General features: G+C 36.3%; 2 protein-coding genes across 7 annotated transcripts; both read left to right on the forward strand.

Moving 5' to 3' along the window:
- Window positions 1–1,983: 1,983 nt before the first annotated feature.
- Window positions 1,984–11,293, forward strand: LOC110649726 (uncharacterized ATP-dependent helicase C29A10.10c). Of its 6 annotated transcripts, none has more exons than XM_058149853.1 (9): window positions 1,984–2,165; window positions 4,266–5,783; window positions 6,685–6,864; window positions 6,952–7,053; window positions 7,154–7,319; window positions 7,800–7,932; window positions 8,029–8,269; window positions 8,411–9,795; window positions 9,955–11,293. In XM_058149853.1, exons 2-9 carry the CDS (start codon window positions 4,415–4,417, stop codon window positions 10,357–10,359), a joined length of 3,981 nt encoding a protein of 1,326 aa, XP_058005836.1. In that variant the 5' UTR covers window positions 1,984–2,165; window positions 4,266–4,414; the 3' UTR covers window positions 10,360–11,293. The 6 variants fall into 6 exon arrangements, with proteins under 6 accessions (XP_058005836.1, XP_058005835.1, XP_058005831.1 ...); XM_058149852.1 differs by having other exon boundaries at window positions 4,266–4,522; window positions 4,625–5,783; window positions 8,029–9,795; XM_058149848.1 differs by having other exon boundaries at window positions 8,029–9,795.
- Window positions 11,294–12,141: 848 nt separating this feature from the next.
- Window positions 12,142–13,301, forward strand: LOC110649721 (transcription factor HY5-like). The gene is made up of 4 exons (XM_021804408.2): window positions 12,142–12,416; window positions 12,487–12,634; window positions 12,719–12,875; window positions 12,965–13,301. The coding sequence occupies exons 1-4, from the start codon at window positions 12,302–12,304 to the stop codon at window positions 13,019–13,021; spliced, it is 477 nt and encodes a 158-aa protein (XP_021660100.2). The 5' UTR covers window positions 12,142–12,301; the 3' UTR covers window positions 13,022–13,301.
- Window positions 13,302–14,819: the final 1,518 nt, after the last annotated feature.

Raw genomic sequence — 14,819 nt, forward strand, 5'->3', positions numbered from 1 at the left:
GTCAACTATCGAATTTCCGCAAATTGAGGATACCTATACGAAGCCCACAACACGAGGGTTAGTACATAAATTTTTCAGAATTTTCTAAGATCATTTAATGCTCGAAAAGACACTGCGAAGTTCCATGGGACCCACCGAAAAACGGTGTCGGAAAAATTTGAAATTTATGTCGCCGCAAAGCTCTCGACGAGCGGAGCGCTCTGGTACTCTCGGTTTTCTCGTGGGATTCACGGTTTGTGAGAAATCTAGCCCGAAAGTCAAAATGGGCTTAAAACTTCCCCGGCAAAAATCGGACAAACCGCTCGATGGATTTCGGTGTTCTTAGTGTCTATGGAAAGCTCTCGATGAGTAGATGATTTTAGACACAAGACCCGGTCCGATTGGTGGCCGGATTTCGGCCGGGAAGACCAACAGCCGCGCGCGCGTTGCTTAACTTCGGGCGACGTTTTCCGGCGTTCCAGGTGGTGGTCGGCCGTGGGGGAGGACCGAGGTGGGGCGCCGGCGAGGTGGGGAGGTAGGGGAGGCGGCGGCGCGGCAAGGGGAGGAGGGAGGAGAGAGAAAAGAGAGAGAGAAGGGAGAGAGGTCGACGCGCGCGGGAGGAAGAAGGAAGAAAAAAGAAAAGGCCGGTCCGATTCGACCGGTCCTATCCGGTCCGGTTCGATTCGGTAGATCAGATTCAGGATACAAAATTTTGAATTTTTACTCTGCCTCGGGACCGAAAACGAGGTCCAAAAATTCCGAAAAAATTCCAGAAAACTCAGAAAAATACGTAGACTTCAAATATATTTTTAGTTTTGCCACGTGGTCTTTAAATTAATTTTTAAAAATCATCAAAGTTTATATTTTCGGAAAATCGAACCCGATTTTTAAAATCCGAAAAATCTCAAAAAAATTCCTAAAATTTAAATAAAATTATAATACCAAAAATGCTCATAAAATAAAAAAAATTTAAAATTTTGGGGTGTTACATAAAAAATATATTTATAAATATTAATGAAGTATTTTTTTTTATAAATTATTTGATTAAAATCATAGTTATTAAATTGGATTGAACTTGCCATTCAAATCAGTAACCGACTTTAAATCATTTCGGATTTATAATTGAATCAGATAAAAAAATGATATAGTGTTACTCAATCAATTTAATGATTAAATTGATGTGAATCAATTGACTTGATCAATTCAATTATTTAATAATTTTTTTTTTAGTGTTGATAAAAGAATTAAACTCAAAATTTTATAAAAAGTTTTTAAAATCAAAACCAATTCATCAAAATGGTTATGTGTTTTTTTTTTATTTTAATATATTTATTTTTTAACATATACTTATTATTTCACAAATATTAAAAATAAAATTATACATTATAAAAATTTTTATGTGTTATATTATTTAAATATTTTTATATATGTAAATATAATTTAATAAATTTTAAAATTTTATATTAAATAATTAAAATTTAATTAATTAGTTATATTTATTTATACTAATAGGTACCTATTATATTTATTGTAATTTTTTGTTATATTAAACTAAATGTTAATAAATTTTATTTTAATAAAAAAAATATATTTATAAATTTAAACATCAACAATTTTTTTTTTTATCAAAGATAAAATATGTGCATAAACAATTTTTTTGTCAAATATTATTTTTTTAATTTTTTAAAATTTCACATCAAAAATTAATTTTTTAAAATTTTACATTAATTATGAAATATGTGTAAATCTATTAAAATTATAATTTTAATAATAACCCACTATTATTATTAATCCGTATTAAACTCTTCAGAATTATTTTTTTTAATTCTTAAAAAACGCCATCAGATTAAGAAAGTACTCATTTGATGGGTTCATTAATGCATTCTACTTGGCAAAAAAAGCGAGCAGAGGACAAAACGCAAGAAGTGACAAGGAAAAAAACGAAAACTTCTATTTTTATTTTTTGTACACTTGGCAAATCTATTTAATAAGACCGTCGGGGTGAGAAAATCAGAAAAAAAAAATAATTAGGAGGCTGAGTTTGACCTAAAAGCCCACTCGCTCTCTGCGCCCTTGCCGTATGAAAGCCTTGCACTCCCCCAAAGCATCCCATAATCTAGCACGCTCGACGCACGCAGAACAGGGACCCTTCCTCCTGTGGCCCCACTATTTCTCTGCATTCTAGGGTAAAGTTCTCAGTCCTTAATCGATTAAATTCGATTTTGCTGTAATCGATTCTTGTTTATTGTTGTGTTTTTTTGGTTATCTTCTTTGTATGTTTGGTTGTATTTCTTCGAGTTTTGAAGTGTGTCTCGTTTTGTATTCAAACGGTTTTGGTTTGATCGGAGCTCTGGTTTTGGGTTCTTGTTGCGAAATCATTTTAGATCCGTGAATATTATTTTTTTTCGGTTATTTATTTATTTATTTGCAATTTAGCTATAGATTGGATTAGTTGATGCAACATTGGATTGTGGATTCTGATTTTGAATTGGGGATTTTGGTTTGTGATTTGAGTTTTATGAGTTGTGGGGTTTGGTTGAGCTACCTATCAAATGCCTAGTGTAGATTTGAAAGTTGATCGTCTATTTGATGTAAATTATCTTAACCATTCACAAGATGGGACCCATTCAGTAGGTTGCGGATTTTATCGGAATCATCAGTTCAACTCTTACGTTTCTTATTGGGTATAAATGTGAATATGGCTTGCTGTATGATGATCACAAATCAAATGCATCCTTGGCTAGTTCCTTTATCTTTCATGGAAATCTAAAAGCACGTGCATAGTTCTTTATTTTATTGGAAATATTAAAAAAATGCGTAAAACTTTAGAAGTAACAAAAATCTGATCTAAAATGTATACATGCAGACACTGCTAACAAAAAGCTAGTATCTTTCCCAAAAAAAAAAAAAAAAAATTTCTAATAATTTCCTAAATTTCAGAAACAAAGATGTGCACATTATGCATGTACTCCCAACATATGTATGTATGCATGCAGTGAAGCTCTGGAGAGCCTAGTACAGTAGACATAGAAAGCAAATGTACATATTTTAACACATGAGGGCAACTATTAAGTTCAAATAAAAAATATGACTTTATTTTGGTATTGTTCTCCAGTACTATGACTTGACACTATCAAGTAATAACTCCATGCACAGCCAACTCCAAGAATCTATTTCTCTTGGTATTGATCTGTAATACTATGATTTAACATCAAAAAGTATCCTGCAAATTTTCTCGAGTGTCATAATGTGATCAATAATTTTTTTTCCCCTTTCCAATCTAGAATTGACTGTAGGCAGTGCTCGAGAGAAAGCAACATCCCTTCACATAGCATAATATGGCATAATCTTTGTGGAAAAAGCCTATCAAAACTATAGGCATAAACCAAACTAATTACCTCATCAGTAAATCAGTAACTTAATTACTCCATTGATGTAGCAAAACAACACTTACTACTTGACTATTTAACACCACAAAATGAAACCATATTAAGACTCCCTTATTCCAACCCAGACCTGATCAAAATTATAAGCATAAACCAAACCCATCACCTCATCAACAAATCAATGAGGTAATTTGGTTTGGTTTGGTTTATGCTTTTTGTTTTGATCATGTTTTTTCTTGATGTAAAATTGGTTCTGTTTGTAGAGTGCCATTGATGAGTAGTTGTTCTGCAACGTAAATATTATTTTGAATGTTAAATTATGCCAATGTCAAGTGATGTTGTTGATTTCTCTTGAGTGCTGCAAGCACTTCCTATGATCATGGATTGGAAATGGAAAAAGAAAGCTATTGGCCACATTGTGGCATTCTTTCTTTTCAATCTGGGGAGTGGAAAATTTGCTGGATGCTTGCTGTTGCTGGTTTTAAATCATACCATCACAGATCGATATCAAAAGAAATAGACCCTCGGAGTTGCTTCCTAGTTCTTATTGTACCTTGTAAAGGTCGGTTGTGTAATGCCTTACATTTTCTTTTTTATTTGGCCCTGTAATATAGTTGCCCATGTGTTCAAATATGCTCTTTTCTTTTCAATGGCTAGTGTCCTAGGCTTTCTGGAGCTTAATTGCATTGAATGCATGCATGTTTTGGGAGTAAGTGAATGATAGTGCACATCTTTTGCTTCTCAAATTTAATGAGTTATTAGATTTTTTTTTTTTTGGGGGATATTTCTAAAGTTCTGTACCAATTCTTTGTTAGCTGTGCCTCTATGCATGCCATCCCCTCTGTTTGAATTTGCTGTAGTTCTTTATTAAGATATTGCCTTTATTACCTTTATTCGCAGATCTAAGAGTGCATGTAGAACTTTGTTGATTGATTTGTTGGAGGATTCTTTTATGTCTATAAGTTCAACATGTTTTGCTAAGAAGAAAATACAAATACAGACAGTTATATACTCATTGGCGGACACTTTAGTTTGCATTTACATATGAGATGGGTTCTCGAGGAAGGCCACTATTTGATCTTAATGAACCCCCTGCTGAGGATGATGAGGAGACTGATCGCGTCATCTGCTTGCAGCCGCAGAAGGCACTTCCCACTGTAAATCCAAACCCTTCTGACTCGTTTGCAGCATCAATAGTTCCCCAAGGAATAAAAATTTGCAATGCTTTCTCACATGCATCTTCTGTGTCGGGTTTTCAGCCTTTTGTTAGGCCCAAAGTTGCCCAAGGCCCTGAAGCAGGTTCTGAACAGAAAAAAAGTGGGGATCAGAATCCCAAGTTTGCATCATCAGTAAAATCAAGTAACGGTGATGACGCAAAAGCATCATCATCATTAGTTTCGGGTTCTGCAGATCCTGAAGCTGTAGAAAGAGAAGAAGGAGAGTGGTCTGACATAGAAGGCTCTGCTGATGCATCTGCTGGCAATAGCCTCCATGAGTTGGGCAAAGCTTCACAAGATCAAGGCAAGTCTGAGTTGATGCACTGTAATGCTTCTGGTATGCGTACTGAGAACATTTCTGGCAGTACCGAGGTTACTGATAATAACAGGTTTGAAATCAGTGGCCAGGCTTCTCAGGTACTGGATCAGGGTATGAATGATCAGAAAAGTAACAACAGTCAAAATTCACATAGCAATTCTAACGGTGATGCATCCGTGGATGGTCAGGAAGAAACTGCATTAGTTCCAAAAGCAAGAGAGGTTAAAGGTGTTGAAGCAAGTCATGCGCTCAAGTGGGCCAATAATATGGGGAAGAGAAAGATAGACCAACATAAAGAAGCAATGTTAGGAAAGAAGCGAAATAGACAGACCATGTTAATTAATATAGATGAAGTCAAGCAAGCAGGCCCTATCAAATCTTCAACACCAAGAAGGCCGCCAACTACCGTTCGTACTGTGAAGGAAGTTCGCACTGTCCCTCCCCCTGTTGAACATGTTGGGGAAAGGCATATGCATCCGATGATTAAGGATCAGAAACAAGTTGACCTATCATCTAATGAAGGGGGCACTTCATCTGAATCCTGCCAGCCCAAAAATGAATGTAATGGTGATACAAGTTCTGGACAACAAGGGAAGCCTAGGAGGTTGAACAGCGATACTGATTTTTCTGGAGAAGGACACCCACCACCCCTTCCAAGACAGAGTTCATGGAAGCAGCCTGCTGATTTGAGGCAGCCAAAGAACTCACAATTTCATAATAGGAAGCCAGCTCTGATGAGCCAAAGCTCCATAGATTCAAAGTTGGGAAACAGAAAACAACCCCCTGCCAAGAAGCCAGCTCTAGTCAGCACACCATATCAAGACACTTCAGTGGAACGTCTCATACGGGAGGTGACTAACGAGAAGTTTTGGCATCACCCAGGTATTAAATTTAAGATGTGCACATCTTTGCTCGTGTTTTTGTTACAGTGACTGTTACATATCCTTGTTTTGGTCTTGTGGACCTATTTCTTGGAGCAAAGGAGGTTTTAAAAGCTAAGAACATGGTAACCTCATAATAGAATGGTAGAGAACAAAGTAGAGATATTACCGGCAGTAGATATTGTCGGCCAATTAATTGAAAACTTGGGACAGTTAAGTTTCACCTTAGACCATTGGTTTCCTTAGCTAACCATGTGCGTTAATGCCTCTTAACCAATTTTTTCATCCCCTATTAGGAGAGCAATTGTGGGTCAGCTGCAATTTCTTTTGCTCTTCCATCAATGAGTAAAGGCTGATGTTTGTATTGCTCAGGCCCATGCATAGCAGAGGAGATTCCCACAGCTACATGTGGTGGGCGGCATTCAACCGTCCGGAGAGCCTCTTGGATGCAAGATGAAATAAACTTGTGATTTTTAAGTTATTGCTATTCAAATTTTCCATCGCTTTCTCTAATTTTGTGGCATGGTTTACTTCTGATTCTAGATTTTTGTTTTGCTACATGCATAAAGCCTCATGTTTTCATTCGGTTGCATAAACATAAAAAAGTTTCGTAGAGGTTTGCTAGCCAATTTGGATGTCTTAGGATGTGATCATAGTGTGTACCTCTAGTTTTTGCTAATATTGTGCTAGTTGTTTGAGGAATTATCATTATATACATCTATGATTGTGTTTTATTTTGTTGCAATTTGTTGTTTCTTGCGACTGTTTCACACCCACTGTTGTCTTAATGGTTATTGCTTCTCTCTTTGCTTGGGAGCTCTTTTCTTGTTCTAGTTTCCTCTTTCATTGTTTGGCATTAGTAACTTTAAATTGACTGATATATTAGTGTTGATATGCATCAGAGGACTCTGAGCTTCAATGTGTTCCTGGACGGTTTGAATCTGTTGAGGAATATGTCAGGGTGTTTGAGCCTTTGCTTTTTGAAGAATGCCGGGCACAACTTTATAGCACATGGGAAGAGTTGACTGAAACAAATGCACATGTAATGGTTCGTGTAAAGAGCATTGAAAGACGAGAAAGAGGTATGAGGATAATGTGTTCATGGTATATTGGTTTATATCTTTGTTTCAGTTTTCTTGACTGCTTGAAAATTTTTCTTATGAGCATAGGATGGTATGATGTTATAGTCCTTCCTGTGAGTGAGTGCAAATGGACATTCAAGGAGGGTGATGTTGCAGTTCTTTCAACCCCTAGCCTTAGGCCTGGAACAGGTTTGTTATAAGAGTTGCATATATGTCATTATGATTCATTCCAAGGATTTAACTTCTTTTGACTTTGTAGTTCACAATTATTAATTCTTATCATGTCAAGCAGTCAGATCCAAGAGGAGTAACACCTCATCAAATGAAGATGATGATGAGCCTGAGATCAGTGGACGTGTGGCTGGTACTGTTAGACGACATATCCCTTTGGATACTCGTGATCCTCCTGGTGCAATCCTTCATTTTTTTGTTGGGGACTCATATGACCCTTACAGGTTACTTCATAAATTATAATTTCTTCCAGAATTGTCGAGTCAATATAATCTTCTTTTTCTTACACATTGCATAGGAGTTTTAAAATGATGGAATGGAAAGTTATTGGAAGTGATGGAAGGGTATGGGATGGAATGTAAAGGGAGGTTAATTAACTTCACCTTGTTTGGGAGTTTTTTTTTCTTCTTAAATTAATAGAAGGTTAATGGATGAAAAACAAAGATCTTTACATTTGACCCTTTGACCACCAAATCGGGGGTTAAGAAAAATTAGTATTTGGAGGTTAACGGATGTAAGTATTTGACCTTCATCAACTTTCATTTACATTCTAAAATAAGTTACAAACAAGGTTAAGGATTAACCTCCATTTACATTCCACCCTCGAATTCCTTCTAAACAATTCTCATGCAATACACTAAGTAGTTATTAAATTTTTGAACTCATTGTTTAATATTTTTTCATTGTTTATTTGTTTTCAACAGTAAGGCTGATGAAGGTCATATTCTGAGGAAACTCCAGCCCAGAGGCACCTGGTATCTAGCTGTGCTTGGTTCTCTTGCTACCACTCAGAGAGAGTATGTCGCCTTGCATGCATTTTGCCGTCTCAATCCACAGGTGTGCTTAATTTTCTTTCAATGCTTTAACTATGTGTTCTAGTTTATGAGACTTGTATCATGAGAGGCCTATTAAGTTCTATTACTGTTCTTGTAGATGCAAACTGCAATCTTGAAGCCCAGTCCTGAACACTTCCCAAAATACGAGCAACAGACCCCTGCCATGCCTGAATGCTTCACACAGAATTTTGTTGATCATTTGCATCAGACCTTCAATGGACCTCAGCTGGCAGCAATACAATGGGCTGCAATGCATACAGCTGCTGGTACAAGTAGTGGTACGACAAAGAGGCAAGATCCATGGCCCTTTACTCTTGTTCAAGGGCCTCCTGGAACAGGTAAGACACACACAGTCTGGGGAATGCTAAATGTCATCCATTTGGTCCAATATCAGCATTACTACACTTCTTTGCTTAAGAAACTAGCACCCCAGAGCTACAAGCAATCCAATGAGAGCAATTCTAACAACATTACAATAGGTTCAATTGACGAAGTTCTTCATAACATGGACCAGAATCTCTTCCACTCTCTTTCAAAGCTCTGTCCAAAGCCCAGAATGTTAGTTTGTGCTCCTTCTAATGCTGCAACAGATGAACTTCTCTCTCGTGTTCTTGATCGTGGTTTTATTGATGGTGAGATGAAAGTTTATCGACCTGATGTGGCTAGAGTTGGGGTTGATTCACAATCACGTGCTGCCCAGGCAGTTTCAGTTGAGAGGAGAACTGAACAATTATTAGTCAAGAATCGTGAAGAAGTCTCAAAATGGATGCAAGATTTAAGAGGACAGGAGGCATATTTTTCTGGGCAAATAGCTGATCTTCAAAACAAACTTACCATGGCAGCTGCTGATGGTCGTTCCCAAGGATCTGTTGGTGTTGATCCTGATGTTCTTATGGCTCGCGATCAAAACCGAGATGCTTTGCTGCAGAACCTTGCAGCAGCTGTTGAAAACAGAGATAAAGTTCTAGTTGAGATATCTCGCCTTCTTATTTTAGAGGCCAGGTTCCGTGGTGGTAGTAACTTCAATCTGGAGGAAGCCCGCTCAAGTCTGGAGGCAAGTTTTGCCAATGAGGCTGAAATTGTTTTTACCACTGTCTCAAGCAGTGGTCGCAAGTTGTTCTCTCGACTTACACATGGTTTTGATATGGTAGTTATTGATGAGGCTGCCCAAGCCAGTGAAGTAGCTGTTCTTCCTCCCCTAGCTCTTGGTGCTGCACGTTGTGTTCTTGTAGGGGATCCCCAGCAGCTTCCTGCAACAGTTATCAGCAAGGCAGCTGGGACCTTGATGTATAGTAGAAGCCTTTTTGAAAGGTTTCAACAAGCAGGATGTCCAACGATGTTATTATCTGTGCAGTATAGGATGCATCCTCAAATTCGAGATTTTCCTTCACGGCACTTCTACCAAGGCCGTCTTACTGACAGTGAAAGTGTTGTTAACTTATCTGATGAGATGTATTACAAGGACCCTTTACTTAGACCTTACCTATTCTATGATGTTACTTATGGGCGGGAGTCCCACAGAGGTGGATCTGTATCTTATCAGAACATACATGAAGCACAGTTTTGTCTTCAGTTGTATGAGCATCTTCAGAAAACTCTGAAATCCTTTGGTCTGGGGAGAATCTCTGTTGGCATAATCACGCCATACAAGCTGCAACTGAAATGCCTTCAATATGAATTTTCAGCAATTTTAAAGTCAGAAGAAGGGAAAGATATCTATATCAATACTGTAGATGCTTTCCAAGGCCAGGAACGAGATGTGATTATTATGTCTTGTGTACGTGCCTCAAATCATGGAGTTGGCTTTGTTGCTGATATCCGCCGAATGAATGTTGCTCTCACACGTGCCAGAAGGGCATTATGGGTATGGTATTTTACTTTTTTCAAGTATTCTCTTTCATTATTAAAATTTTTGGTTGCACTATTACACTCAAGTCATTCATTCCCAACAAGTGCACACATGCACCTTAAAACCAAGTGCTGGACTGGAGTTGTTTTAAATTTTAAACTGATCTGCCAACAGGTTATGGGGAATGCAAATTCGCTGGTCCAATCTGATGATTGGGCTGCATTGATTGATGATGCTAAAGCAAGAAGTTGTTATATGGACATGGACTCTCTCCCCAAAGATTTTTTCGTTCCAAAGGGAATGCAGGGGAAAACCAACAATACAAGGGGGTCGAGGTTAGGTGGGCCAAGACACAGATCTATGGATATCCACATGGAGTCCAGATCAGGAACGCCATCAGAAGATGATGATAGCTCAGGTGCACCTGTGATTTCTAGGAATGGGAGTTATAGGCCCTTTAAGCCACTAATGGACAATTCATTAGATGATTTTGATCAATCAGGTGATAAATCAAGGGATGCATGGCAATATGGCATACAGAAGAAACAAAGTTCTTCTGGGGTTAAGAGAGACTCCTAGGTGTCTTGATAAATGTCTGCAAATTCTTTTGGCATTTGGGATAGCGTTCAATGTTATTGAATCTCTACAGTTGTGATGCTGTCTCTTAGTGCCAGGAAGTCCTCGGTACCTGGGCTTCTTATGCTCTGATTGCATCTGCTAAACACAATTTGAAACAAGGGCCTAACTCTAACTTCTTACGCTGATCGCATTTGCTAAACAGAACATAAAACAAGCTGGAAGTGCTGCATTTATATTGGATGCTTGGAGTGGATGAACAGTGCTTTTGCAATAGATCGGTTCTGATTGGATTGGTTCCTGTGATTTCTTGCTGAGAGATGGGTATTTTTGAGTTAGTTGTGGGCGCCTTCATCCACCTTCTCACCGGTGTGTCAGTAAGAAATTATTCTGTTGCACGCAATTAACATGTCTAATTTGAACTGTTGTCTGTTGATCACTGGACGGTGGGTATTCGAATACCAGGAATCAGTTGGTGGCATCAAGAAACATTTATTATTTAGAAGCTGAGGTGCCACCATATGGCGATGGAGCTTACCCCACCATATTGACATTTTTTCTGATGTCTTTAGTTGATGTGGGGTGTGAGGAGGCTTTCCAGTTATGCATTGTATTGTAGCTTTATTCTTAAAGGAAGGAAGCTAACTCCTTGGTTCTCAATTCTTGGAGAGTGTGAGCACTTTAATATTGATGTAGGCACATTCTTTGGATGCATGTAGGATACTGGACTGTTAACCAAATATTCTTTTCTTCCAGTTGTTTTTTTGAAGGGGAAGTAAGAGTACATGCCTGCAACACATGGGAAACTCTTAAATTTATGTATAGAAAACGGAAGGAGAGTACAGGATTTGTACAACAATACTCAAATGCTAGAGGCATTTGTTGACTTTTACTGACTTGTACATAAGTCTTCAAATATGATTTATTTTTGGCATAATGAAGTAATTCCTTTTTGCCCCTCGTGTTTTAGCTGTGTCTTGACGATATAATATTTGCCGAGTATATTAATGTATTTGAGATGATAGAATGTAGAACTAACAGCGGTGGATTATCTCCAGAGTGAGCAGTTGCCATTCGCTCCCCTTCTGTTGAATCAGTCTCCGTATACAGATTTCGGGTTGTCTCTTGTTGTTGCTTCCCATCATTTGTTGTCCCAACTAGTGTTTTCAAATTCGGATTGGACCTGCTGGTCCGATTTTGATTATAAACGTTTATTTTCAGAAACTTTATATGAATTCAACTTGCTGATGTGGGCGCTCGAACCCAGGTGGACCACAAAGGTGACCAAGGCTACGCCAATCCAACAATTTAACGCATTTAAAATAATTATATAAAAATATATTAAAATTTTTCTTCTATTATTTTAATCTATATTGAATTCATTATTTTTTTATATTATTTCTGTGTTAATTGAAATTTTAAATAAAATTTTTTAGACTATTTTAATTATATAAGTTAATTTTATAATATAATTAATATTATATTAATTAAATTTTGATTCAATTTTGTTAATCTTTTACATTTACTAGTTGTTTGACGAGGCCGGATCAAAAAATTGTGTCCCTACTTTTGTCAGTTTTAATAAATGCCATTAGGCATTAGCTTAGATTGATAATTTGGCTTCACAGAACATTGCCATTGGTGGTTTAGATTAAATCATCTTCTTTAGACTGGAGGCCTAGAGGGTCAGCACGTCACTTTAATCTTTTCCTAAAGGACAGAAATTGAGAAGAATGAGAATGGTGAAGTCTAAAAAAGAGAGAATTGGGCCTAAGGCCCCCAGCTCCCACCGAATTGTATTTATGAGAGAAAAAGAGAGGATGGCAAGGTTGGTCAAATAAGTGACGGCTCTCCATGCGTCAACGTGTTCCTTCATGAGCCAAAACTTGTCCTTCCAAAATCCCACAGAATTACCAAAGCCAATTCAGGCACCGGAGAGAGAGAGATGTCTCTTCCAAGACCAACAGATCCCTTACCCTTGCCCTCAATCTACGAGTCCTCACAGCAGCTTGAGCCTACTGCTGCTAGCTCTTCGCTTTCGCACAACAAGGGGAAAGTAGGTTGGTGCTTCGCTACTCCCACTTTCTAACATCATTTCTTTACTTATAAATGTTCAACTTCTCTTTCCAGAAGAAAGCGACGAAGATCTTTTCACGGTTCCAGATGTGGAAGCTCCACCCTCTACTGCTATTCCTAATACTTCTATTAACAAGAATGATCAGCGCCGCAGCCGCAGGGGACGGAACCCTGTTGATAAGGAGTACAGAAGGCTCAAGAGGTACTTGGTTTGATTCTATAGCTGTCTAGCTAGGGCTAGGAGAGGATATATAATTCTTGTTATGATCTACTCTACTTGGTGCAGATTACTAAGGAATAGGGTCTCTGCTCAACAAGCCAGAGAAAGGAAGAAAGTTTATGTCAATGAGCTGGAATCAAGGGCCAAAGAATTGCTGGACAGCAACTCAAAATTAGAGGAGAAAATTTCAACTTTGATCAAAGAAAATGCCATGCTTCGGAAGGTGATCTTTCTAAATTTGTAGATTCAATAGATTATATATGCATATATATGTTGGATTATGTTAATGAATGGAGCGTTTCCCTCTGGCAGGTTCTTATGAATACTAGGCCAAAAGTTGATGACAGCATCGAGCCTAAGCTGAAGTGAGATCCTCTCTTTCTTGTTATTCAGTGGTCTCTTGTTACTGCGAGTGCCATTACTCATAATTCCCAAATCTTAGAACCCTATTCGGTAAGCTCTTGATGAGTGTTCATAGGGTCAACTTTATGGATTTGTTACCCGTGTCAAATGAACTGTACTGTCATCAGTAGTAATTTACTTGATATTCTAACAATGTGATGTATATATATCCATAAACCTTACTGTTGATCGCGTCCTACTTGTATTTATGGGAACACAATGAATAAGAAATAGAAGTATTTAGCAATGAGCTTTATTTTAGAGTCGTTTGGTAAGGGTGAGCATATTTTGATTTAAATTGAAAAATTAAATTGAATGGATTCAATTTGATTTAGTTAGTTTGATTTTAAAATTTAATTGGTTTGATTTAGTTTTATATTATAAAAATTTTAATTATTTTAGTTTGATTCGGTTTTGAAGAGAAAAAATTAATTAAATCAAATCGAATTAAATAGTAATTTTATATATTCAAATCGAATCAAAGTGATTTTTGAATTGATTTATTTTTGTAGGGAATTTATAAATTATATTTAATTATGTATATATAAATTATTTAATTTCATTTAGTAATGGTTATTAGGTTCAAACTAAAGTTAAAATTATATCAAATAACTTGAAAATCAAGCCTAAAATAAAAAATCAATCAAAATTAAAACCGATCGATTTTAATCGAATTGAATCGAAATAGAGTGATTCGGTTTGATTTGATTTTTCATTCATTTTGGTTCAATTTGATTTTTATAATTTAATTTGGTTTGTTTCGGTTTGAACCGAATGCTCATCCCTAGTCGTTGCTGTTCGCGTCTTACTTGTATTTATGGGAATACATTGAATTAGAAATAGAAGTATTTAGCAATGAGCTTTATTTTAAACTCGTTGACAGGAGTGAGCAGATTTTGGTTCAAATTGAAAAATCAAATGGAATGGATTCAATTCGATTTAATTGGTTTGATTTTAAAATTTAATCGGTTTGGTTTAGTTTTATATTATAAAAATTTCGATTATTTTAGTTTGGTTCGGTTTTGAAGATAAAAAATTAGTTAAATCGAACCGAATTGAATAATAATTTTATATATTCAATTCGATTCAAATTGATTTTTGAATTGATTTATTTTTATGGGAAATTTATGAATTATATTTAATTATGCATATATAAATTGTTTAATTTCATTAAGTAATGGTTATTAAGTTCAAACTAAAGTTAAAATTAGATCAAATAACTTGAAAATCAAGCGTAAATTAAAAAATAATCAAAAATTAAAACCGATTGGTTTTAATCGAATTGAATCGAAATAGAGCGATTCGATTTGATTTGATTTTTCTTTCATTTTGATTCGATTCGATTTTTAAAATATATAATTCGGTTTTTATAATTTAATTTGGTTTGTTTCGGTTTGAACCGAATGCTCATCCTTAGTCGTTGTTGTTCGCGTCCTACTTGTATTTATGGGAATACGTTGAATTAGAAAGAGAAGTATTTAGCAATGAGCTTTATTTTAGAGTCGTTGACAGGGGTGAGTAGATTTTGGTTCAAATTGAAAAATCAAATTGAATGGATTCAATTCGATTTAATTGGTTTGATTTTAAAATTTAATTAGTTTGGTTCAGTTTTATATTATAAAAATTTCGATTATTTTGGTTTGGTTAGGTTTTAAAGAAAAAAAAAGTCAAATCGAACCGAATTAAATAGTAATTTTATATATTCAAATCGAACCAAATTGATTTTTGAATTGATTTATTTTTATGGAAAATTTATGAATTATAT

The sequence above is a fragment of the Hevea brasiliensis genome, chromosome 7, assembly GCF_030052815.1.
Source record: "Hevea brasiliensis isolate MT/VB/25A 57/8 chromosome 7, ASM3005281v1, whole genome shotgun sequence".
NCBI classification, from domain to species: Eukaryota; Viridiplantae; Streptophyta; class Magnoliopsida; order Malpighiales; family Euphorbiaceae; genus Hevea; species Hevea brasiliensis.